This window comes from Strongylocentrotus purpuratus, unplaced genomic scaffold (genome assembly GCF_000002235.5).
Source record: "Strongylocentrotus purpuratus isolate Spur 01 unplaced genomic scaffold, Spur_5.0 spur5_scaffold_3, whole genome shotgun sequence".
NCBI lineage: Eukaryota > Metazoa > Echinodermata > Echinoidea > Camarodonta > Strongylocentrotidae > Strongylocentrotus > Strongylocentrotus purpuratus.
Window position 1 is genome coordinate 9783192 of NW_022145609.1, and position 27360 is coordinate 9810551.

Sequence of the window (27360 nt, forward strand, 5' to 3'; positions counted from 1 at the left end):
CTGCCATCATTGTTTTTTTGTCATTATGCTTTATCTTGCTGACTATTGATAATTATGGAGACTGTTATTTTGTGGAATGTGAAACAATACAAATTAAAAAAATATATATATTACCGGTCTATTACAAGCCTTTTCCATCACCCTTTGAAATTTGTGAACATTACAAAATAATGACGTAATCCGGACATTATTTTTCTTTGAGATCCAGAACGATATGGTATTGGATTTGAGCTAGACAATTGAAATTGACCTTGAGTTGATTTTTAAAAGTCTTTGCGAGTCGTGTTTAGAATAAGACGTCTTCGCCTTGACATCAGACTAACTCTCGAGACAAGATTCACTCTACCGTGAAGAAGTTTGCTGAGAAGTTCATTACATAACCCTAAGAAAATTCGTTTCACGCATCATCCCACTCTTGACTGTCTCTTCGTCAATTCGTGGCAGTCTGTGGCAGTCTCCCCGTGCCGGTCGATCATCCACTGGAACCGGTCTTCTTCAAGTTCTTCTCCAATCCCGTTTTGAGCGTTCTCCATCTCATTGCGTCCTTGATCCGTGGTCATTGACGATGTCGACCAAGACCATGACTACCCTCGATGTCTCGTACATTTTGAACGGGAGACAACCAGGGATGGGACAGTCCTCATCCATGGCATCCCGAGGAATCACTCGTCAAAGTAAGTTAACTATAGTTAACGCTAGCAGTCGTTTTGCTTCATCATTCATTCCTATTACATTACCCCTTATTCCAATTAAATTTAACATTCTCCAACTTACAATCTGAAAATTTGATTAGGATACGAGTTATAAATTTTAGTTGGTGCAAACGCTAGCAGTCGTTTTGCTTCATAATTCATTCCTTACATTATTTTGTTTAATTTACCCCTCCAGGAAGAAAAAGAAGTAGAAATTTGACACTTTTGATCGTTGATAAAAAAAATTGCTTCAATCTTAGGTTTCCAAACTGTAGAGTTGAAGGATGTTATATTTATTTGAAGTAAGATCTTAAAACAATGCTCTGAATATCTAATTAGATTTTCCCTTTTTGGTTTTGGACGATAATTAATGTCACATGAATATAATTACTACTTAATTCTTATATGGCATGCATCCACAGTACTGCAATTCTTGTAAGAAGTTTTCTTTCCAAGAAAGAATTCCAAAACACTGTTTAGGACTACTTTTTGGTGTAACCGTGAAACCTTTCTTCTTAAAGTTTTGTTTATGAATAGATATATGAATAATATTTAAATTGTTCTTGTATTCTCACATATTTTCTTTCTTCTTTCCAAGAAAGAATTCCAAGAAAGAATTCCAAAACACTTTTCTTAAGGACTACTTTTTGGTGTAACCGTAAAACGTTTCTTCTTATAGTTTTGTTAATGAATAAATACATGAATAATAAATTGTTCTTGTATTCTGTCATATTTTGTTTCTTCTTTCCAAGAAAGAATTCCAAGAAAGAATTCCAAAAAACTTTTCTTAAGGACTACTTGTTGGTGTAACCGTAAAACTTTTCTTCTTTAAGTTTTGTTTATGAATAAATACATGAATAATAAATTGTTCTTGTATTCTTTCATATTGTGTTTCTTGCTATATTACATGTTCTATATTCAGTCAATCAAATCTCTTGTAATTTGCCATGTTAATGTTTTCGTTAGCGCTTTGCAGCTGCTCTGTGAAAAGGCGCTATACAAATGTTTCGTATTGTTATTATTATCATTATTATTGTTCAATTTTGTTGGGCATTATTGATTCATTGACGATGTTGATGATGATGATGATGATGATGATGACGTATAGAAAGTGATCGAATATAATGACGGGCTTCCCGAAGGTTCTTGCGTATCCGAGGCCTTTTCGTATAATATATCCTTCGCATATTATGTCCATGATTTAAACAAGAAATAATCACAGAGATATTTTATTATTGTTATTTTACATACCCTCTTTTTACTTCCGCAAGAATCGACAGAATGTTTAAATGGACGCTAATATTACTTTTTGAATATTTCTATCATTTATAATAACACGAAATAATGTGCACTTGCGTTGCCCATCGCCTATTAAGGGAGTTTACAGATAGCACATGGTACAAACGCCCCCAAATATCCACAGATCTTTTACACATAAAGAATTTCCACTTTGAGCATCTTAGAATAATAACTGCCAAAGTCCTAGATGTGCTTCATGAATACCTTTTGTTTGCCCTCTTGAAAAGAATACTTCCACCTGCGTATCTTAGAATGTACCGTTGGTGCATAAATGAATAATGCTACATAACTTTCATGAGCGCATAACCAGTGTGCATCTCTGTGGGTTTTACCTTTTTGGTATTATAAATTGAAACGTCCCATCGAACATTACAATGGATGACGCACGGTATATGTTACGTAATCCGAAATGAATTTCTATGGATGCACAACGGGTGTTTTCCCCTGGAGTTAATGCAATTGAGATTAGAATATTCCTTTTTTTTGGTGGACAGTTGCTAAAATCGATTTTGATTGATCATTATTGATTTACCAATAGAAGCCATTGGTTTCTAACAAATATAGACCGGTTTACTAGTATATTCAAATTCATAGACAAAATGGCCCGCAAAACTTGTGGACACCTATGTGCTCTATACGTAGATAATATTTTGCCCCAAAACGATCACCTTTGGTTTTAACAAACATTGTCCATGTTGGATTTGTAATTGCCTGAAACTTGGTATTATAATAACTGATGTTTTGTTGAGTTTTTTAAAATATTGTTTACAATGAACGATTTTGGCCTTAGCTAGGTACGAATCTTCTTCTTCTTCTTCTTGGTTTCCTCCAGGTTTGGAGAACTGCGGAGTGTATCCTTTCGCAGATCGAGTAAATAGATAATAGACAGACAATACAAAACTGGGTATAATATCAAAGATCACAAGATGTGCAGATGACAACTTATGCAGGAGCTGCTTTGTTCACAACAGAATGTTTCAAGTGCATATCTAAGATGAATGTTAGGGATGCAGCATGGTAATCCAGGGCCTGGGCAGTTATGGGTGGGTCATCGGTTGACTCCAAGGAGGATGAGATTTGTGGTGACGACGGCCACGAGATGAGGAGGAACTAATTGTAATAGGTGTTGAGTGAAAGTTGATAGGCTCATGATGAAGTTTTCCCTTTCATCATTATATAGGGGATATGCCCCTATTAGATGATTGACTGTTTCATCCGCAGTCAGGCAGGGACATGCTGGACTCTGTGAGCCATTTGACAAGGTAGCCAATCGTTGGTTGGTTCGGTACATGCCGCAAAGTAATTGGCATTTGATGGGATGGCTTGTCTAAGGTGTGGAAACGGGGTTTTCCTGGGAAGTAGGTGTGGTGTCTCTGAAGGGTGTAGGCTGGCCATAATGTTGAGAGTCGATTTGGTGGATGTAGCAGATGCTGTCTTTTCATGTCTATGCTCTGTGACGGTGGATTTGACCGTCTTCTTCCAGGAGAAATACGGGATCGGCGAGTTCAGAAGCTCCTGTTTGGGAGTTCGGGAGTTATGATATCACACATCGGATCTGATTAGACCATTTTCGTTATGTTTCCAAATTCAGTGCATAATTTTGTATACGTCATTTTGAAGTGCCCAAATTTCATTCACCTGTTACGAATAAAATATGTACCTCATTAGTCAGAAATTAAATTGCATACATAACTTTTTGCTAGGTAGGGCAAAAACATTATAGCTTGCCCTACCTAACATCACGTAATAAATGCAATTAATATTCTGACTATTGAAATGAAATTAATATTCGTTACAGGTGAATGAAATCATTTGTTACGAAGCACCTAACAAAGATTTGTGCATCATATTAAAGTGAATTCGGTTACATTACGAAAATGGCCTATTGCAAATGAACGGTTCCCCACAGCCGCAGGTTCTTCCAACTTTCATTATTTCGTAACGTTCTTATTAATGGCTGGTTTATCTCAAAACGATTTTATTTCCTCCCCCCCCCCCCCATTAAATGTTATAAAAAAGAAAAAAGAAGAAGAAAAAAGAAAGGGAGAAGAAGAAAGACAAAAAGGATTAAGGAGAAAAAGAAGAAAAGGAAATAGGACAGCTAGAAGAGAAATGGACTTAATTCACTCCTATTGGTTGGTTTCTCAGATGTCCACGTGATAGCCAATGTGCCGCCTCAAAACGTGCATGCACGTAGAGTGTGATATATACAGATCGAAGTTTTTTTTTGTTTTCAAAGTTTGCGGAAAGGATCAGCCCAAATTGACGTCATATCCGACCCTGCACCACCAGAGTGTACAACCGGTGTGCGCATATGCTCACAATAACCAGACTTCACTAGAGTGTCCATTATATTGTGCTTGATTCTATTTTAAGCGATGATGATGATGACGATGGTGGTGATGAATTGGAGCTGCATTAACTGCACCCTTGAACAGTTAAAAGACGGCGAACCATTACATAATAATAGCCCACGGCGCTAGTTTGTCGTTCCATTGTGGTAGAATGAGTCTGCAAAATTAAGTCGTGTTCCACTTTCTCCTGTTAAACATTTCGATTAACATGATTGCCCCATGTTTGGTCACAAGTCGTGCAGTTTCCATTCGAAGTGATTTTAATTTGATTACGGGAAGCAGTACGGAGCGTTTTAATATATATATTCAGTAATGTAATACAAATAAAGAAATTCTCTAAACACAAATTGGAGGAATACTGATGTAAATAAACCTGTTTGGTTATTGAAATACTTCCAATTATAATACTCTACTATTTCGATCCTGACGACGGATAGTAAACCTTTTCGAAACGTCGAACCACGTATAGCAGTACTACCCATCCTCTCCAACCGGCGCTATAGTTCTCCCTAGAAATTACTATAAGTTAAGAAAGATTACATATAGTCCTTTCCCGGTCTCCCCAATCCCCTCCTTCTTCACATCGAAATTGGTAGCGATATACTTCTTTGTTGCTTGCAGCGAGGATGATGAAACCGCAAGCCTACTGTATATTTCGATCCTGTTTTGAACTAACAACATCATACATCATATTAATCGTACAGATATACCGACTTGTAAGTTGACTTAATTTCCCCTCTCCTCTTTACCGAAAGACACACCATTCAGGATGCATTATTATATGGTTTCTAGTTTCTACATTACCTGCGCTCTGTTCACTCCCACCTGGTAGAGTGTGGGAAGGGGGTTGGCTAGGACAAAAATGTAAGACGTTAAACAAACATTTCTAACTGCATCTCTTTTGTAAATTATAGTGTCGAAGAGATCGCGCTAGATCGCTAACGTATATAAAGAATGTTTGCGCAAGGTGTTTTGTTTTCCTTTAAGTTTTACATTTCTAGTTAAGCCAGGGTCACCGCAGCTATGTACATTGCGAAGTTGCTTAGTCATCATGGTTTCAACTTTAATTTGATATTATCATCTTACAATCTTAGACAATCAACCAACATTAGGGAATATTCTTTAATAAGAGCGTCAGCACTGAGTATGATGAGCATAGATAGAGCCGCACTTTAATCGAAATGTCAAAAGATTTGTCCTTAAATGTATAGGGGCCGTGTACCTACAGGAAAGGCCAATTAAGACATCTTAAATTATGATCATGAACAGAAGTATTGCCAGCTGTATCTGCATTACATTAATACATTGACGTCTTATACCATGAACCTACTACACGCCAATTTTAGTTTTCGACCGTGGATCAAACCAGATCTACCTGCAGTAGGTCCATGCACATGCTTAATTCGACTGCCCCCGGGTCTTCTTTCAGGTAAAGTCCCCCCCCCCCGGCTTCAAGCGTTCGAAAAGCAAATTCTTTACGACTTCCCCACGTTACTGCCCCCCATGTCCATTAGATTCATTTCCCAGAAGGTATGATCACATCTATTTGATAGGTTGACTTAAAGGGCCCATGACATCGAAATACAAGTGTATTCATGTTGGTGTGCAGTCCTGCATACATCTCATATTTTGAAATGTAAACTTCTGAATTTGTTTCATAGATTTTAATATTTTTGAAATATTTGTTTTTCAAACTTGCTAAGCTCCACCTCAAAAACCTCCAGATCTCATTCCCCTTGTGACATCATCTGTCAGTCATCAATGAGCTAACTTGAGAAAGTGGTATATATGTATCTTTGTCGAAGTCCGACCTGCTACAATACATAATAGCAACATACAATTTGCTATGTCAGACATGCTGTAGCATCACCAAGAAGACAAAGGCAATGATGATGTATTGTACATGAAGCATGCAACTCTATTATGAACGTGTGCTAAGCTGGGGCAAATTACATATTGTCCATTCTAGAATATTAGTTTTGTCTGACATATCTGACATAGCAACTTATAACATGTTGCTATTGTTTGTGGTATTGTAACAGGTGGTCAACTTTGGCAAAGTAACATGCCACTTTCTCAAGTTAGCTCATTGATGACTGACAGATGATGTCACAAGTAGAATGAGATCTGGAGGTTTTTGGGGTGGAGCTTAGCAAGTTTGAAAAGTAAATATTTCAAAAAATATTTAAAAATCTATCAAACAAAGTATATCAGAATATGAGATGTATGCAGGACTGTACACCAACAGGAATACACTTGTATTTCGATTTGTCATGGGCCCTGTGACTGCAAACAGTTGGATGCAAAGAATCCTTTGTGGCGATGAATCGTCTTTAAAAAAAAAAGTCTGTAAACGAAAGCTGCCAAGGCCCCGGGACAAAAGTTGGCCCGGTTTCCTATTATTGTACCCTTTGTGAGGGGGGCAATGGAGGTACATCTAGACATTACGTAACCCTTTAGGAGTTTACGTGGGAATATATCTTTGCTTTTAATTACCTTATCTCGCGATGAGACAAAATACGGATAAGCCCAATGTATTACCAATAAGTTACCAACTATAAAGGCCCATTATTTAATTGTATCATGGGATTATGAACACAGATTGGCATAAATTATCGATCAGCTTGATAGATTTATCATATTGATGTATACTGAAATGTTAAAATCTTATTTAACGTATAACAATCATACACCACTGGTTTACATTTTTTCTTCTCAAATGAACATTCCATATACCCTTTATGGCAATGAATGTGCAATTATATTTGGCCAACATAATTTAGTAATATCGAGGCGTGCTCGACTCATCAATAATGAATATCCCATTCTACAGTCAAGTGGCCACCTCTCTATAAAGACCACCTGTATATAGTATCCACGTATCTTGTCTCCCTCCAGAAAGAAAGATGTGTTGTAGAAACTGTCTTGGGAGGTCACCCCTTGGATAACCTTAATATACAGGTTTGAATGTACATTACTAATATCGAACATGATCGCAAAGATTTGTGAAAAATCAACCTACCGCAATTTCAATACCCTTTTATATTTTACCATAATAATCACATTTGGAATAGTTATGTAATATGCCATTGTAATATTCGCACATCAATAAGGGATGGACATGGATATTGAAATTGTCTCAGATTGATATTCAAAAGTCTTTTTGAAGGTTGCAATGAAAACCCGTATATTAATAGTTATATTGACTGACCATTCGTACGTCAACCAATTTACACCATTTTCGCTGTGATTAATTTTTTCGTATCTCAAATTTCCCTTTCAGATTTGATGAAATGGCGACTGTCCGAAAAGAACAAAGTTCAGTTGTTTGGAGTGACATGTCTTGGGATCTTCACCTATCTAGCATGGCAGCTCTTGTTTGGAATCACACCAACATATCTATTATACTTCTGCCGAGGTAAGACTTTGATTGTTATATAAAATCCCATTAAATTAAACATTATACACTGTTGGTCATAATGGTTGAATAATTAGTTTTACCCCAATTTATGGAATGATTTTGACAATAAATTACTCCTAATAGATCTAGATAATAGTATACATTCTCAGATTTTATTGAATAATAATTTGTGAGTGTTTGTTTTGCGTGACTGCTAAAGCACGTGTGTGCTACTATGCTAATCAACTAGGGGACCTACGTCCTTAAGTCATAACGGACAGTAATGAAGATTAATGCCTCACAAAAGGGCTCTAATCTAGCACATCATGTTTTGATCATTGGAGCTCGCACAGTAACGAGGCCACTGCTTAAGCTACAGTCCCATATACGTCCCGGACCGTCCCGGACCATCCCGGACCCCATCCGGGGTGATCCGGGATTCGGTCCGTGTTGACACCGTGTTGGCACCGGGGTGGTCCTGGATGGTCCTGGATGGTCCTGGATGGTCCTGGGCGGTCCGGGAGTCGACCCCGGATGTTTTTGACGGTCAAAAACTGCCGGGGTGGTCCGGGACGGTCCGGGACAATAGTTTGATCCGGGGTGATCCGTGTAGCCACCGTGCTGGGTCCGGGGTCATCCGTAGTGGCGCCGGGGCGGTCCGTGTTGATCCGTGGCAGTCCGGGAGTGAGTTATTGACCGCCCAGGACCATCCAGGACCATCCAGGACCACCCCGGTGCCAACACGGTGTCAACACGGACCGAATCCCGGATCACCCCGGATGGGGTCCGGGATGGTCCGGGACGGTCCGGGACGTATATGGGACTGTAGCTTTTAAAGCATCACACTTTTTTGAACAAAACATCCCGGACCATCCCGGATCACCCCAGACCATGGTCCGGGATGGTCCGGAGTGGTCCGTGCTCGTCCGTGCTGGTCCGGCTTTATATGGGACTGGGGCTTTAGCCACTGCTTAGCCACTTAGCTAGAATACGGGGCCGCCCCACAAATACAAAATAACAAAGAAAATGCAATAAATTATCAATAATTCATTGTCAAAATCATTCCATAAATTGGGGTAAAAATAATTATTCCACCTTTATGACCAACAGTGTATAGTATACTATTATGGAGTTGGGGGGGGGGGGGGGAGGGGCGAGGGAGGCAAACATGCAGTGTCTTTATTATGAAGGATAAATTGTGTATGATCTCAAATAAATTCATGTTTTTTTTTATTATCTTGAATATTGATGGGAAAGGGTACAATGGCTCCAACCCAATACTCCACAGGAGAACATGATCAATTTGATAATTCATGACAATTTTTGGAGGGTGTAAAAACCTTAGGAAAAATCCCTTCTAAGTTCCCAAAGTTTCATATTATGGCATCAGCAAGTAGAAGGATGATTTATTGAGAAATATATAGTAGCCATTGGTTCCGACCTCTGTTCCATACTGATAACATTGTGTTGCTGTAATTTTCTCGGTCGCAATTGCTCTTTGTGGACCTTGCATGTCATCTTATGGCATCTCCAGCCCTACTCTATTTTGTTGTTATTGACATTATTTTGACGTATTTTCACACTAACAGTTTCAGTCCTGATCGGTGCGGCTCTCGGAGTAGCCATTTCAACTCACATCTCACTCTATCTGGCGCCACACTGCACTCCCGCACACATCATGATCATCCAGTACATCTTCTTCCAGATACAAACTCTCATCGGGACCTACTTCCTTAGGAAACTGGGACGCGACAGCGCTAGATGTCAGCAAAGCCAGGAGAACTTCCTCATGAACCAGTTGAGGATTCGATCCCATTCTCAGTACGGGAGGGACTTCGACTTCGGAACAATCAAATCAGTGGCAGAGTTCAGAGAGAGGCATCCTTTGACAAGATACTCGCATTACGCCAAGTACATGGACCGGGTTGCTGCAGGGGAATCCGACATTGTCATACCTGGTTTCCCATCAAGGTTAGGTATTACTTCCGGTACGACTGGAAAACCTAAACTGATAGCCATTTCAAAGGAAAGGAACGTTGCTTTTCTCTTCAAGATCATGCCCATGGTCTTTCATTTCGTTAAAGTGCAATATACGCCAGCGTTGACACCGTTACAGAAGAAATGCTTGCTCTATGTCCATACTGACCCTCTAAAATCTCCCGGAGGACTTTCTATCTGCCCAACATCTATGCTTTCCCTTCCTGACATTCTTCATCGGATTCAGTTCAGTACTCCACCGGCAGGGATGCGACTGACGAACGAACGATGCGCGCTCTACATCCATGCCCTCTTTGGACTCAGGGACCGTTGCCTTGGTAACCTCGGCACCATATTTTGCTCCACAATGTTCACGTTCTTCCAGCTACTCGAAAACGATTGGCCCAGCCTGGTCAATGACCTCAGACACGGACAAATTGCCAAGCACATTCAATTGGTGGACGGTGTCCGAGCTGCGTTAGAAGCAGAGCTCCAGCCCGAGCCGGAGAGGGCGGATGAGGTGGAGAAGGAGTTCTTGAAAGGTTTCGATTGTATTGCCCGTCGCCTTTGGCCACATCTTCAAGCGATATTTGCTGTCTCATCTGGAGCAATGGTAGTCTATGCTCGAAGACTCAAAGACAAGTACACCAAAGGTAAGATTGATTCACTAACTTTCCATTGTCTTCAAAGCATAAAATCGTGTACAAATAATGTTTATGTAAATGTTATCGTTTCAATATCGCCAAGAGCGTCACCAGAATAATATTTGCAATGATCAATGGAAATACTCAAACAAAATAGGAACACGGTTTTAATGATAATGATGGGGGAACTGAACCGAAGCCCTGGTTTAGCCATGGCGTTTGTCATCTTCATCGTCATTGGCAACGATTTTCAATCTTCGCGTTATCAAGATTAACGTTTTCTTTTATTGTGTGCCTTTTTTGTTGTTGTTGCAAACTTTGCATGTAGAATCATTTTGAGGAATAACGAATATTTTTAGTTTATATCAGTCATGATTAATGCGATTCTCGGTCTCAATTCTTAAGTTCAAGTTTAGCTGTCACTTATATACTGAAAAGTTTGACAAGCTTATACTAACGTTAATGAATATCGTATATACCATGGCTTCCTAAAGTCCGGACCGTTGTTTATTTATATTATATATATATATATATATATATTTAATATATTTCAACACGTTTCAATCACATTTGTTTTCAAACAGGTCTACCGATTATATCAAGTGTATACAGCTCAACTGAAGGCACAGTGGCTATGCTACATGATGTCAAGGGACTAGACTCGAAATACATCATGCTACCATCGGAAGTATTCTGTGAATTCATCCCCATAGAAAATAGGTAAATCTATCTCTCCATAATTTTATTGTTATTCTCTAAGGCATTTCCCCCTCAATAATGACGTCGATTGTTATATTACGCGTAAAATTTTTCTGTCTTATAACACATAGGTCAGTGAATTTGAAGGGAGTAAAAGAGAGTAGACTTTGCTTGAAAAACCATATTAAAAACATGGAGTCAAATGCCTACCTCTATAACACACCCCTTTCCACAACCGTATGATAAAAGCAGCGTAACAATGACCGTGTATATAGATTCTTGCAACCATCTTTATCAGGAAAAACATTTTCGGAACCTATGTTTGAAGAAAAAAAAAACACCGGTACATCTTCACCTGATGGGCATTGCATAATAGTCTCACTATTTAAACAAAGGAGTACTCAATATTTCGACCCAATGTTTAGATCTCCTCTCCGTTGTGTTGGCTTTTCACTGTGCCCAATTCTTCTTGCGTGTTTGCTGTCAATCAAATACCATTTGTTTGAGACATACAACAGTGTGGTCAAAATCAAACATTGTATTACCATGTTAAGATCTAAAGGTCTTCTAAAAAGAAAACCCATACTCCCCTTATCAGATACAATTGTGTCTGGTGGGTTGATATTACAGATGACTTTGTAACTGATCAACTGATCAAAGCTGACCCAATTTGATAAGATTTAAAATGACCTGATGTTTGTTGTCATAGCGGTTGTTGATGTTTATTTCCCCTAAGTAATAAGCTAACTAAGCGAACAATAACCTCTTTTTTGTTATCCACTTTTTTGTGACCCAAGCTCAAAAGAGGTTATAGAAGGGGTTTGTGGACTCGAGCCCTACCCCCCCCCCCGGAATTCTTGTTTATTAATGAATTCGAGAGAGGCACAAGTAGAAAAACAAGAATACCTAAAACACCCCGCCTCCAGTAAAAAAAAAGAAAATTATTCTTTTAGAACCTCTCCTACCCAAACTCACCCCCTGGCAGGGGCGTCGCCAAAGGGGGGGTGTGGGGGGGGGGGGTGCGACACCCCCCCCCACCTGTCAGGATATTGTCGGTAAAATTGCGCTGCCGTCGGGAAAAAGAGAAAAGGGGGAGGGGAAAAAAGAGAGGGAAAAAAAGAGAGGGAAAAAAAGAGAGGGAAAAAAAGAGAGGGAAAGGGAAAGAAAAGAAAAAAAGAAAAGGAAAAGAAAAGAAAGAAAGGAAAGAAAGGAAAAGAAAGGAAAGAAAAGAGCAGAGCAGAAAGAAAGAGAAAAAAGAAGAAGAGGGAGGAGAGGAAAGAAAGGAAAAGAAAGAAAAGGAAGAAAAGGAAAAAAGAAGAAAAAAGAGTGAGAGGGAAACAAAAGAAACGGGGGATGAAAGAGAGGAGAGAGAGGGGAGGTAAGAGTCTGAGAGAGGAGGAGTGGGAGTAAAAGAGAAAAGGGGGTTGTTAGGTGGAGTCGTCTCGTCGAGGGAGCAAGAAAGACACAGGTAAATATGTTGTTGTGTCGGGTCAGCTGTGTCGGTATTCTTGCTCGATCCTCGTGTACTATATCAATGCAGAAGTTTGAAGTCGGTGAGATGTATATTGTCGGTCGGCCGACAAGTTTTTTTCCCTACGAACTGTGACTTCTTATCCGCTGTGAAGACTTCGAGAGTGACTACAATACTTGTATTTTCTCGAAGTTTCACTTTCCTATAATATCAGCTAAAGAAATCAGAGGCCTAAAATTTTCGGGGAAACTAAATTCAAACAAGGTTTAAGAGTCAACAACGGTACGACGAATCGTCTCCCTTTCTTTATATTGTGATGAAACGCCAAAAATTCCGCGCTTCGCGCGGAAGGGGAAACTTCATTTAGACGAGTCGAAAACGGTACAACGAATCGTCTTCTTTCTCTAATAATTTAAGGAAACATCAAAGCTTCCGCGCTTCGCGCGAGAGGGGGAAACTGAATTCAGACAAAATTAATAGGGCTTATTTAGAGTCGAAAACGGTACAACGAATCGTGTTCTTTCTCTAATAATTTGGGGAAACGTCAAAGCTTTCGCGCTTCGCGCAAGCTGGGGAAACTGAATTCAGATGAATAGGGCTTAATAAGAGTCGAAAACGGTACGATGAATCGTCTTCCTTTCTCTATATTGTGATGAAACGCCAAAAATTCCGCGCTTCGCGCGGAAGGGGAAAACTTCATTTAGACGAGTCGAAAACGGTACAACGAATCGTGTTCTTTCTCTACTAATTTGAGGAAACGTCAAAGCTTTCGCGCTTTGCGCGAGATGGGGAAACTGAATTCAGATGAATAAGATTAATAAGAGTCGAAAACGGTACGATGAATCGTCTTCCTTTCTTTATATTGTGTTGAAACGCCAAAAATTCCGCGCTTCGCGCGGAAGGGGAAACTTCATTTAGACGAGTCGAAAACGGTACAACGAATCGTCTTCTTTCTCTAATAATTTAAGGAAACATCAAAGCTTCCGCGCTTCGCGCGAGAGGGGGAAACTGAATTCAGACAAAATTAATAGGGCTTATTTAGAGTCGAAAACGGTACAACGAATCGTGTTCTTTCTCTAATAATTTGAGGAAACGTCAAAGCTTTCGCGCTTCGCGCAAGCTGGGGAAACTGAATTCAGATGAATAGGGCTTAATAAGAGTCAAAAACGGTACGATGAATCGTCTTCCTTTCTCTATATTGTGATGAAACGCCAAAAATTCCGCGCTTCGCGCGGAAGGGGAAAACTTCATTTAGACGAGTCGAAAACGGTACAACGAATCGTGTTCTTTCTCTAATAATTTGAGGAAACGTCAAAGCTTTCGCGCTTTGCGCGAGATGGGGAAACTGAATTCAGATGAATAGGGCTTAATAAGAGTCGAAAATGGTACGATGAATCGTCTTCCTTTCTCTATATTGTGATGAAACGCCAAAAATTCCGCGCTTCGCGCGGAAGGGGAAAACTTCATTTAGACGAGTCGAGAACGGTACAACGAATCGTCTTCTTTCTCTAATAATTTAAGGAAACGTCAAAGCTTCTGCGCTTCGCGCGAGAGGGGGGAAACTGAATTCAGACAAAATTAATAGGGCTTATTTAGAGTCGAAAACGGTACGACGAATCGTGTTCTTTCTCTAATAATATGAGGAAACGTCAAAACTTCCGCGCTTCGCGCGGGAGGGGGAAGCTTCATTCAGATAAGGATTAAGAGTCGAGAACAGTACTCCGAATTGTCTGCTTTTAATTCTCATAATTTAATGAAACGTCAAAGCTTCCGCGCTTCGCGCGGGTGGGGGAGAAACTGAATTCAGACAAGGATTAAGAGTCGAGAACAGTACACCGAATCGTCTGCTTTTTCTCATAATTTAATGAAACGTCAAAGCTTCCGCGCTTCGCGCGGGTGGGGGAGAAACTGAATTCAGACAAGGATTAAGAGTCGAAAACAGTACACCGAATCGTCTGCTTTTTCTCATAATTTAATGAAACGTCAAAGCTTCCGCGCTTCGCGCGGGTGGGGGAGAAACTGAATTCAGACAAGGATTAAGAGTCGAGAACAGTACACCGAATCGTCTGCTTTTTCTCATAATTTAATGAAACGTCAAAGCTTCCGCGCTTCGCGCGGGTGGGGGAGAAACTGAATTCAGAAAAGGATAAACAGTCGAGAACAGTACAGCAAATCGTCTTCTTTTTTATAATAATTTAATGAAACGTCAAAGCTTCCGCGCTTTGCGCGGGAGGAGGGGAAAACTTCATTCAGCCAAGGATTACCAATCGAAAACGGTACAATTAATCGTCTTCTTTTCCTAATAATTTAAGGAAACGTCTAAGCTTTCGCGCTTCGCGCGGGAGGCCCATCACTCACACCCCCCTAATGAGCGCGCTTTTAAGTGATTCTCTTGCTCACTACCGCCCCTCCCTAAAATAAGATCCTAGCTCCGCGCCTGCATTAAAATATATAGCTATGATGCTGACTAAATTGGAGAAATAATTCGTATATTTATGTCGTCGAGGAAAATGACCATTTTGCGCATATGCAAGTACTATATGTAGTATCTTGAACAACTGCACAATTAGCATTCCATACTTTCTGGTTGTCATTGGTTACTCGTACAAGAACAATGTATAGTGTATTGTAATATGGAAGTTGAACAGAGAATACACACACGTTATCAACCATGTGATTGAAGGCTGTTGTGTCGTTCTTTCGGCTGTCTAAATAAGGACCAAAACATTACATTTGGCGACGAAGATGTGTGATTTCGTCATGAACCTGAACTTTCATGGACACAGTCCCTCGAGTCACTGCGTAAGTTACTTTGAGAACATTTCAACATGAATTTACCCCAGTTTGAGCGTTTTGAGTGCCATGATGATCTCGCGACCGTGGGTGTGAGATGGGGAAAATACGTGAAACGGCTAGAGAACTTTTTCACTGCATTTGCTGTAACAGACGATGCCCAGAAGCGAGCGTTGCTCCTGCACTATTCCGGTCCTGATGTGCAGGAAATCTTTGAAACACTTCCAGACACAGCCACATCTTACTCTGCTGCCATTAAAGCGCTAGAGAAACATTTTGTTCCGTCTGTTAATGTGGAATATGAACGTTATCTGTTTCGTCAGTGTAAACAATTGAACAATGAAACTGTTGCTCAGTATCATCTCCGTTTGCAGAAGTTAGCTTCATCATGTCAATTCTCGGACAAAACTGCGGAAATCAAATCCCAAATCGTGTTTGGGTGTACATCGCAACATTTGAGGAGGTACGCACTTCGTGAAACTGTTACACTCGAAAAACTTCTTCATACTGCCCGCACGCTCGAGCAATCTGATCAGTATGCAGCCGAGATGGAGAGTGCTACATCTCGAGAATCAACTGTCGCTGCTACGCGTCATGACAAGCCCTCAAATCCGAACTCTGTCCAACGCCAATTTCGCACTCGTGGAAAACAGCAAGCGACCAGACAGAAAGTCACATGCAGGAATTGTGGTGGTCGGTTCCCACATCCCGCAGATAAACCCTGTCCGGCAAAAGGGGTTACGTGCCATTCTTGTGGAAAATTGAATCATTTCCAGAAGTACTGTTTATCTAGACCATTAAAGTCCAATTCTATCGCAATTCATACTGAGAACATACAGCAGCATGTCAATGCAGCTGTACTAGCTCTCCGCAGCCTGAGCCTCAGCGTGATCACCAACCTGCTCAGCATAGTAAGGAAGAGCAAGCTGAAACAAAGGACTATGTTTTCAATGTTAATTCTTCTTCAGCCAACGGACCGTTTGTTCAGATTGAGGTCAACGGGATCTCAATTTCAGCTTTAATCGATTCTGGTTCCTCAGTAACGATTGTGAGTCAGAACACGTATCGTTCGATTACACCAAGGCCTCATCTTGACGCGCCCTCCGTTCCTGTGTATGCGTATGGAAGCACAGTCCCGCTTGATGTTGTTGGAACATTCACCGCATATGTCTCGTATAAATCGAAAACAGTGGAAACAAAGATATTTGTTGTCACGCACAGTGGTGATACACTGCTGGGTTGTAGCACTGCCACTGCACTTGGTCTCCTTCATATCACGTACAATCTTCAGCTAGAGCAGTCGTATAAGGATCGTTTCCTTGGTATTGGCAAACTGAAAGATCACCAATGCCATATTCATGTTGATGGATCCGTTCCTCCTGTAGCAGTTCCCTACCGAAGGATTCCCTTCCACATGAGAAAGCGAGTGGAGCAGGAACTTGACAGATTGCAGGAACTTGATATCATAGAACCGGTACATGATACACCTACTCCGTGGGTTTCTCCGATCACTGTTGTCCCGAAGCGTAACAGTGATAACATCCGCATTTGTGTTGACATGCGTCACGTCAACAAAGCTGTGAAGCGCGAACGTCACATCACGCCAACCGTTGATGATCTTGTGTCTGCTTTGAATGGTGCCACAACATTTAGCACTTTGGATCTCAACTCGGGCTACCACCAGCTAGAGCTTGATGAAGAGTCTCGTCCGTACACAGTGTTCTCAACTCATGTCGGACTTTTTCGGTACAAACGACTCAACTTCGGGCTCGCATCTGCATCTGAGATCTTTCAGCACACCATTCAAGCTGTTCTTCAAGACCTACCGGGTGTCTTGAATATAAGTGATGATATTCTTGTGTTCGCGAACAACAAAGCGGACCATGACATTCGCCTCAAAGCTGTACTCGAACGCCTTCGTGAGGTGAACCTGACCTTGAACAAGGACAAATGTGTCTTTGCTGCTGACTGTGTCACATATTTTGGTCACGTTTTCTCATCCAACGGCATTAGCGCTGATCCGAGAAAGATCGAAGCTATCCGAGCGGTACCTGAACCTCGCACCGTGTCCGAAGTCCGCAGTTTCTTAGGCATGGTTAATTACTGTGCCAGGTTCATCCCTGGTCTGGCCTCGATTTCAGCACCTCTTCGCCATCTCACTAAGTCGGATAGTGAATGGGAATGGGGTCTTGCCCAAGCCGACGCCTTCGCTCAGATCAAGCAAAGAGTTTCGCAACAATGCACCATGGCATACTTCAATACGGCCAGCACCACTGAACTTATCGTTGATGCCAGTCCTCATGGTCTGGGAGCACTTCTTGTTCAGCATAACAAGGAGAACACGGTTCCTGTCGCGTTGGCAAGCAGAGCCCTCACAGACGTTGAATCTCGATATTCGCAAACAGAGCGTGAAGCCCTAGCCATCACATGGGCTATTGTCCATTTTCATGTGTATTTGTATGGTGGATCGTTTGTAGTCACAACTGACCATAAGCCGCTAGTATCGCTCTTCAACAACTGTCATGCTAAGCCACCGCTCCGTCTTGAAAGATGGATCCTGAAGCTGCAAGCGTATGACTACACCGTCCAGTATCGTCCTGGTCAGCATAACCCCGCTGACTACCTCTCGCGACATCCTCAGCTATCGGTGATGAGCGTATCCGATGATCAATCCATGGCGGAAGCTCATGTTAGTTTTGTGGCATATCATGCAGTTCCGAAGTCAGTATCAATGTCCGAAATCGCTGAAGCCACAAAACAGGACCCAGTCCTACAGCACGTCATTCGCACCATCAAGAACAACAACTGGCATGACCTTCTTGCGACCTCTACTGAACACCAATCAGAACTCCAGAGCTTGTTCATTATTCGAGAGGAATTGACAGTGGATGACAATTCTCTTCTCCTCCGCGGACATCGCATAGTAGTCCCGCAGTCTCTTCGTAAACGCATCATTGATATTGCACATGAGGGACATCAAGGCATCACAAAGACAAAGAGTCTTATCCGTGAAAAAGTGTGGTTTCCCTCTATTGACAAGATGACAGAGAAAATTGTTCGTGATTGTATCACATGCCAGTCTAACACAATCGAGCATGTCAAAGAGCCTCTGCGCATGTCCCCTCTACCCCAAAAAGCGTGGTCAGAACTTAGCATTGATTTCGCTGATCTCCCGTCAGGTGACCACCTGCTTGTTGTTATGGATGACTATTCTTGTTTCCCCGAGGTTGAAATTGTCTCATCTACTTCAGCTCAGCAAGTCATCCCCAAGCTAGACCGAATTTTCTCAAGTTTCGGCGTTCCTGATATCGTCCGTACGGATAATGGGCCTCCATTCAACAGTCGTGAATTCGCTGACTTTGCCGACTACCTGGGTTTCAAGCACAGAAGGGTAACCCCCAGGTGGCCCCAAGCGAACGGTGAAGTTGAAAGATTTATGAGAACACTGAAGAAAGCCTATCGCTCTGCCATCGCTCAAAACAAATCGTGGAAGCAAGAGCTCTACAGATTTCTTCGCAATTACCGCGCCACGCCGCATACCACGACTGGTGTCCCCCCTGCCACACTCCTGTTTGGCAGACCTGTCCGTACTCGCCTCCCTGAGCCTATAGTTCCCGTCTCCGACATTCAAGAACGAAATTCGGATAATCAACTCCGCTCTCGCGATCGTGGCAAGAAAGCGAAAATGAAAGCGTACGCGGATAGTCACGGTACAACACGCGAGAAGGATATCGATGTAGGAGACACAGTTCTTGTCCGCCGTGATGGTATAGTGTGCAAACATCAGTCCCCGTACCTTTCCACACCATACAAAGTAGTTAGGAAGAAAGGTTCACGAATCACTGTACGTCATGGTAATCACTACATCACGCGAAACGCATCACGTTTCAAGCGTTACACTGGTCCTATTCCCTGTGACCAATCTGCTAACAATGATCAAATTGAAATTGACCTTAGTGATGATAATGCACAAGGACAACAACTTGTTGTGCAACCGCGACGTAATCCTAGACGCAATCGACGACAACCAGCACGGTTGCGCGATTATGTTTAGTTCACAGTCTATTCATTACTCATAAACTAGTCAAAGACAAAGAAAACTGGAGAAATGCACAATATGACTAAATGATGAGACATTGACTCTTAATCTTGCATTTCTTTAAAAAAAAAATTAAAAAAAAAAAAAAACTTTTGATGACAAACTTTTTATTCAGGTTACTGTATGCATTTATGTGTATTTAAACAAATTATTGTTCTAACCTGTCACAATGGAAGTTTGCATAATGTTCATGTGAGTTTGCATTTCTGATCAAGATTCGATCTCAAGGGTGGATTTCATATTATCTTTTTATTCTTTGCTGTTAGTTTAATTATTGCATGTAACTTGATTAATGGCTCAGAGTGTCGTAACTATTGGTTTGAAATTATTTTCCGTGTATAACAGATTTGCATTTACTCAGTATGCTTTGTAAACACTTATAGCTTAATTGTTAAAAAAGAAAAAAAAAAAAACCAATCAAACAAACAAACACAAACTAGAGCCTCCAGAAATCTGGTTCAGTTTTATAAATATCGCTCTTCAATATTACGGAGTTGGAAGTAATTTATAAGGTTTTATAAAGAGCGAATTCCAATTGAATCAGTTTAATTTTCTACGTTCATGCAAAGAAAATATTTTGTACACTTGGCTATTTTTTCAAAAGGGAAAGAAGAAAGGAAAATGTAAAAAGGTGTTATTTGTTGCCATTATATTGTGTTTATGAATGAATATCAGTTTTGCACAGTTTGAAGGTTTGTACATGTGTATTTGCTGATTGCTATGTTTTATAATCTATTATATTTGATATTTGAGTTCATATTGTTCGATGCTATTGCCTCATGCCTACAATGTATGACAGAACAGTTAATTGCATTTTTTATGCTTTATTATACTGAAACATACTTGAGTGCTAAGAACAAGATTTTTATGCTAGCAAACAGTTATTGACATCTGCAGGTCATAGGTAATTTTGATCTGTTGATATGAAAATATATCACTACATAATCAGCTTATTTCAACCATGAATACTTCCTAAAAGCCTAATTTACAACTTTTAGAGTTCACATTTTATTAGATGGTATATGGCTATATGCATAAGCTCTGCATGATCTCACAAAGTGAATTATTTCTTGTTTGAAGTGTATATCTGTAATACTGGCTATCCGTAGCAAGTTTTGTCTTATGCAAGTTAGTTATTTAACCATTACATGTGTACATGAGTTCTATACATGGCTTTGTGCAAATTAGCTGAGTTTGGTTAATGTTCAAGTTTGGTTTTATACTCTAAATGAGTTACAACTTGTTTTGATGTTTTTTCCAAAGTTTGTTCTTACATGGTCTAAAACACATTGATGAATGATTGTTACAGTTTGATGATGTCAAACAAGCCATAGAAATAACAACAGCTACACTGTGATTGACTTATCTCATTATAGAAAGGTTTTAATCCAGGTAGGGAGGATTGTAGTATCTTGAACAACTGCACAATTAGCATTCCATACTTTCTGGTTGTCATTGGTTACTCGTACAAGAACAATGTATAGTGTATTGTAATATGACCTGTACAGAAGTTGAACAGAGAATACACACACGTTATCAACCATGTGATTGAAGGCTGTTGTGTCGTTCTTTCGGCTGTCTAAATAAGGACCAAAACATTACACTATAGATAGTCCATAGGCCCCAGGTTTATAGGGTTGAATTTGTAGATATTGGACATTTAATTTTGTCGGTAATTGGTGGCTGGTTTTGTCGGTAATCGTTGGCCTCTACACCCCCCCACTGAAAAAGGTCTAGCGACGCCCCTGCCCCCTGGTCATTTCCCCGTAGACCCAAATTGCTCAATTTGCAAAGATATCATATTGAAAATAACTAACATTTTATCCCAAAACATCAATTCAAAGGATTTTCGTTGTTTTTAATTATTCTATTTAGTTTTTATGTCTGTTCCTGCTTCTTAATGGTGAACTTAATTCAATTTAATTATATTCAATTTTCTTTTCAGGGCAGCCGTCCCCTTTCACATAATAATGTTGTACATATTAAATACTTGCATGTTTTATGCCATTCTTTAGATTGTCCAATGCATTAAGTTTGCGTGACCTACCTTCGTATTGTGCGTTTGAAATAAATTGAAAAAGACATTCCAATGTCAAATGTCTTAATCGTAAGGGGCACTGAAACGATGTTGTATGGTGGAGGGGCACCAGTCAGTCTAACTCAAAAAACGACAAACGCATTTACATGGCTATACTGATTAGGGAAGGGTACGAGAAGTCGTCCAGGAGTCTACTTTTCTCGTCACTTTAAATTCCCCGTATTCTCTCCTTTTTCACTTTTCCCCTCATTTTTTCACCACTCGACAGGGGGGGGGGGGGGGGGGGGGAGCACGTTCCCCCGTGTCCCCTTAAGCTACGCCACTATTCTTAACATTTCAAAATAAAACAAGTTTCCTCTAATTCCTATACAGTCACGAAGACCAGCCACAAACCTTGTTAGCCGAGGAGGTGGAAGCCGGACAGTGCTACGAACTCGCCCTCACAACCGTCGACGCGCTCTACCGATATCGAATGGGCGACGTCGTGAAGATCGCTGGCTTCCACAATAAGACGCCGCTGTTCGAGTTCCAATACAGGTTGGTAGTGTTGTAGAAACAAACAGACACCAAAAGTCCGAGGATTTGTTTAATAAAACTTTCTTATTACCAACAAGCGCTTAATTATATACCACGTTCACGATTAACAAATTATGTTTACATCCAATCAAACACAGGATTTCAGAAGCTGGACCTAAGCTGAGTGGGGTTTAAGACGTGGGGTAGGGGTATTCTTGAATCTCTGTCACAAAAATCATGGAATCATGGCGCAACAAAGGGGTGTCGCTAGAAATTTAAGGATTTCCTGATTTCTGTCGGCTTTAATTTAAACGCTTGTTTTAAATACAATCACCTTTTAACTAAAAGCCTCGAGTCTTCACTCCCAATCCAAAGCGATCTTGCGACGTCCCTTGTATTGATGCTGGTTTTGAAGATCTCATACACTGCAGTATATACTTTTACTTTGGGCTGTTGTGGGAGTCCGATATGACTACCATCCTAAAAGCAGTATGTGAAAATTACTACTAATTACCAATAATTGCCGTCTAATCAATGATTTACATGAAAAGGTTGTGATGATAAATAATGAAACTTGGAACATAATACGGCATCGCAAAACTATTTTATATCCTATTTTGATATTTAGGACGGGAGAGGTATTGAATGTGAGATCAGAAAAGACACCGGAAGCCTCGGTAGCCGACGCCATCACGGCTACCATGGAGGAATGGAAAGGATTGACGCTCAGCCTGGTGGATTTCACGGCTACAGAAAGCCCTCTCTACGAAGAAGCAATGGGTAGGTTTTTCGTTTGTTTGCCAATTTGAGGTTTGAATCTCAGAAGGTATATAGTTAATGATTTAGTGAGTTGCTCAAGTGTTCAGAGTTTGCATGCACTTGAAATACTAATCTGTCGCAACTATCATCTAAAAAATAAACAATGTTGAACTGTGCCTGTTTATATACCTACAATTACAAATATATTTGTTTAGTTCCCAATTCTTGTTATAACAATTGACTCAAATCGAGAACCGTATGAGCTACTAGTTTATCACTTAACTATAAAAATGAATATAGAAACACACTATTCCTCCACAACACTTTTTTTCTTCTTCGATTTCCGTAATACTTATTACTATTTCGACATCTTCTTTAGATCTCTACTCAGCTGTATAAAGTGCACTAATCTCCCACAAATTCATGTTCAGTCAAATTCATAAAGAATTGCCTAAAACGGTATTCAGTTCTATATGTCTCTCATAATCATCAAGATTCAATTTGGTATATCTATTTCATCATATTTTACATTGAACTTGTGATCATCAGATATCAAAGACTGGAGCCCTTGTGGATACTACTTGATTTTCATTGAACTCGTAGAGCCATTCGCGATGTTCGGGAAAGACCTCAAACAAAGAGAAAAGGTAAGCGATTTTGCGCCCTAAATATATTCGCTTTAAAGGCCCACGGTGCTACTTGTAGCTACTTGCTCCCTCTATATAGAAAACAATGCCTAATCGGTGACCACTGATCCCCCATGATCCTCTTTTTATTATGTTATTTGAGAGCTGAGTTGATGAGATAGCCACCTGTCAGTGACCTTCCTGGGCGGTCTAATCCCTCCTGGCCAAACTAGTTATGTTCATATTTTGTGAACTGACAATCAAAGATAAGCAAGATCCCAGTAGGCCCCTACTGTAGAAAACTAGAAATCGAACATTTTTTTTTTTGGGGGGGGGGGGAGGGGAGGAGGCATGCAAGTCATAAATTTATCTATGAAATGTAGTACACGAACATGAATATATTCATGAGGAAAAAAAGGACGAGTAGATGAACGTTACGATGGTGACGAAAGAACGCAGTGCCGGTGGTGTCTGTGGAAATGGTAAAGGTTTCTTAAGGGTTAAGGAAGGTCTCAAACAAACGAACTACGTGTATAATCAGTGGCAGGAGTTCGATATTGTAGAAGTCTGTCTCTATAGGAATTATGCATTTCGATTTGATGATGATTAAGCAATTCCATGATTTATAGCTGGAGGAAAAAATATAATGAACAAGCTACATAAAACTAGTTTGTAATTTCCTTATTCTTTCGGAGTATCATATTATCATCTTGTTGTGGGCCTTTAATAACTCTTTTTCTCAACAAACACGATCGCAAACATCGCCTCAATGTTAATTTAAATACCCTTTGAATATTCCATATAGACATGCTCGGGTTTATTACGTAATGCATCACTGTATAGGGGCAGACCGAAAGTTCCCACCTTTTTAGTTGGCTAATGAGACGGCTAGTGCAGATTTTTCGAGAGTCTGCGATCGTGTCAACGTTATCCTGCAGAGTTATGAACATTATCATTCATCCATTTCTTTTCTCGTGATTTTCTCGCATCCGCAGTTCGCGGCCGCCTTGGAAGCCAACCTCTGTCTCAAGGCCCATCGCTACAACCACTACCGTAACATCAACGCTATCGCTCCCCTACGACTCGTCTTCCTGGAGTCGGGCGCCATCGACGAGCTCCGTCATTACATCCTGGATCATTCATCGGCTACGAGTCAACAGCTCAAGCTCCCGCACAAACTGCGCAAGACAGAGTGGATCCGTTTGTTATGTAATCGCGAACTTTAACCATGGATATGAGAAATAGTTTATCTGCAGGGCCAGGGCCAGGGGCGGACTGAGCTGAGCTGGGACTGACATTTGATCCTTAATTCCGGTCCACTTGAGTATAAGCTTTTGATCAGCCGGCAGTCAAGCCCAAATATCGAGCCTTCTGTGGGGATAGCTCCCCTAGCTCCCTAAGGCCAGTCCCCCCTGCCTATTTTATCAAAATATTTTTTAAAGGTTACATTCAATCATCGACTGACTAAAAAATTGTAAATAATAATGATAATAATAATCTGTGTTTATATAGCGCTCAACACAGAATACCTTCTCTAAACAAGGCACCGTGACGTAAATGGCGAATGTACAGATCTACACAGTGTAACGAACTTTTCTCCTCTCATCAATGATGGGCAAACTTTCATCACGTGATTTACTTTTGACCAATCGTAGAGCAAGATTCTTAGTACGTGGAATATAATCTCTCTACTGAATAAGTGCCTTACATTTTGGTGCTAGCTCTGCACAAATTTGACGCCAGGCAATATTACATTTCCGAAGAGCTGATCGATATGTCTTCCATTAATTTATTTCCTAACCATCAAAAAGAGTAAATATAACATCATAGTACATGTATTTGATTTTTTAGAAGTTACAACTCTTTCCACATTAATATAAAGTAAATTTCACATTTATGGAAATATATTGGCATGTGTCAAGTATATCATTCATTTCTAAAATTAATATTATTACATTAACACAGATATTTAATAAATGAATATCTGTTTTTTTAATAAATAAAATAGGGGGTTGTTTTTTTAACGTAACCAAAGATAGGAATCAATCCTTCAATATAGGAACATTTGGCAGGTATGATACAGTAATCATGTCAAAGTGAAATTTCCATTTGAAAGTATGAATTATTATTATTAAGTGATTGATTCTGTTTTTGTTGCTTTTGTTAGAAGGTGCACTTCAGTTCGATTACATCAAATTTTTTTTCATAAGATTGCCATAATGAAAGTAACTAATTAATATGTTTGGGGTCAGAAAGAGGAAGGCATTAACTCATCTCACCCATAGTTAACACCCTTCTGGCACTAAAGTGATATGACCATACTTTTGATAAAAAAGTAGTATTCAACAGTTCACCTTGATATCATCAAATACTTCAACACAGCTGTTTATTTGTTATATTTCTTTCTGTAAAATATTCTTTCTCTACTGCATGCTACCCTGTATTATGTGAAACATTATTATATTTGCATGTCATTAGGATTGAGAAGAATATATTTGTTCTTCCCATGAATCAAATATAGTGTCTGACAAAATGTGTATCTAATATCCATATTAAAATCAGATTATGGAAAATGTAATTATCTGTTAAAAAGAAATGATTAAGTGTCATGATTGCCATCTAAAGAAAAATCTCATATTTTATCAACTACAACGATTTTTGTCAACATTAAATGCATGTTTTAACCTATATATATATGTCTATTTATGTACTGGTGTCTTTTTCTATGTCTAGCTGTAACTATCTTTTTATTATTAATCTATATCATGATTTTTAGTAATTATGTTACGTAAGATAAGCAAACTCAATTACACAATAGTATATAAAAGAAAAATAAAGAAAACTAGAAAACAATTTTCTCTCTCTATGAGCTTTATTAATTATGTCGTCATTATGAGTATGTATGATATGTATTTTAAACAACAATTTTATAACATTTCCATCATGTTAAAAAACCTCTAATATTCATGGTAACAAAATGACATGGGATTTCTAAATGGCACTCATGACAATTTGAGTAAAAAGAAAAAAAAGAAAGACAAAAAAAAACACCATTCATTCCTTATGAAAATCGCCAGTCAAACATTTGGGGAAACGGTTTTGGAAGTCTGAAAAAGTTAGTCTTTTACACAGATGTATTTAGTTTTCCTTTAGGTCACAACACTAGTGAAATAAAAGGTTGACAGATTTGCGAATTCGCAGAGAAAAAGTTATCATCAACATGCCTTCTTTAAAAAGGCCCCCACATACAGAAAATACTTCAACTTTTCTTCTTGGTATTTTTAACATTCCTCTTACAGTAGATCATTTAATATTGATCACTAGTGCAAAATTTCACTTTATTTGGTCCTTTAGTTGATATTAATATTTCCTTTCTTTGTAATCCTTAGCAGAAAAAAGTAATGCAACTAATTCACAATGTATTCAACATATTTCTTATATGTTCTCTGTAGTAGACAAGATTATGATACTGCATATTATGAGAGAGAAAAAAAAATAAGAATGATAGCACTGAATATTTGTTTAATTTAGGGAAAAAAAGGGAACTGGAGATTGGTACAGTACATTACTTAGATATTTACGTCACAGAAGTGTTATTATGATCAGTCACACAAAGTCAGATTTTAGCAATTGTCATACAGGAACAGCCCTCAAACTTTCTTTTATATTTTGAGAAATGTTACTCCAAAAAGATTAGTACCCTCATTTAATTTTCGATAAATCGAGTAAATATACATGTAAACACCTCATCTGAACGTTAAAATGTTGCCAAGATCATTGAGTAATAAAACTGTTCCACAAATTTGGAATAAAAAAGTATGATTCCAAGGAATCCCAGTTTAATATCAGGATTTCATTCATAATCTAACATTTGGACATATATTGGCAATAAAATACATGTAGTCTGATTATCAAAAGCACAAGAAGCAATCTGGGCAATCAACGAAAAAAATAAGAATGATAGCACTGAATATTTTACTACCACGACCATCA

At 39.6% G+C, this 27360-nt stretch overlaps 1 protein-coding gene across 1 annotated transcript; it reads left to right on the plus strand.

Annotated features, from left to right (window-relative positions):
- Window positions 1-402: 402 nt before the first annotated feature.
- LOC587760 (jasmonoyl--L-amino acid synthetase GH3.5) lies at window positions 403-26220 on the plus strand. Its single transcript, XM_030995678.1, has 8 exons — window positions 403-674; window positions 7629-7763; window positions 9335-10375; window positions 10951-11086; window positions 21839-22003; window positions 22611-22762; window positions 23291-23388; window positions 24363-26220. The coding sequence occupies exons 1-8, from the start codon at window positions 566-568 to the stop codon at window positions 24591-24593; spliced, it is 2067 nt and encodes a 688-aa protein (XP_030851538.1). The 5' UTR covers window positions 403-565; the 3' UTR covers window positions 24594-26220.
- The last annotated feature ends 1140 nt before the right edge of the window (window positions 26221-27360 follow it).

Excerpts from the sequence above, each read along its gene's own strand:
- LOC587760 (XM_030995678.1), top strand. The coding sequence starts at position 566 with ATGTCGACCAAGACCATGACTACCCTCGATGTCTCGTACATTTTGAAC. Across the intron at positions 675-7,628 it reads CCGAGGAATCACTCGTCAAA|ATTTGATGAAATGGCGACTG; the intron begins GTAAGTTAACTA and ends TTTCCCTTTCAG. Across the intron at positions 7,764-9,334 it reads TCTATTATACTTCTGCCGAG|TTTCAGTCCTGATCGGTGCG; the intron begins GTAAGACTTTGA and ends TCACACTAACAG.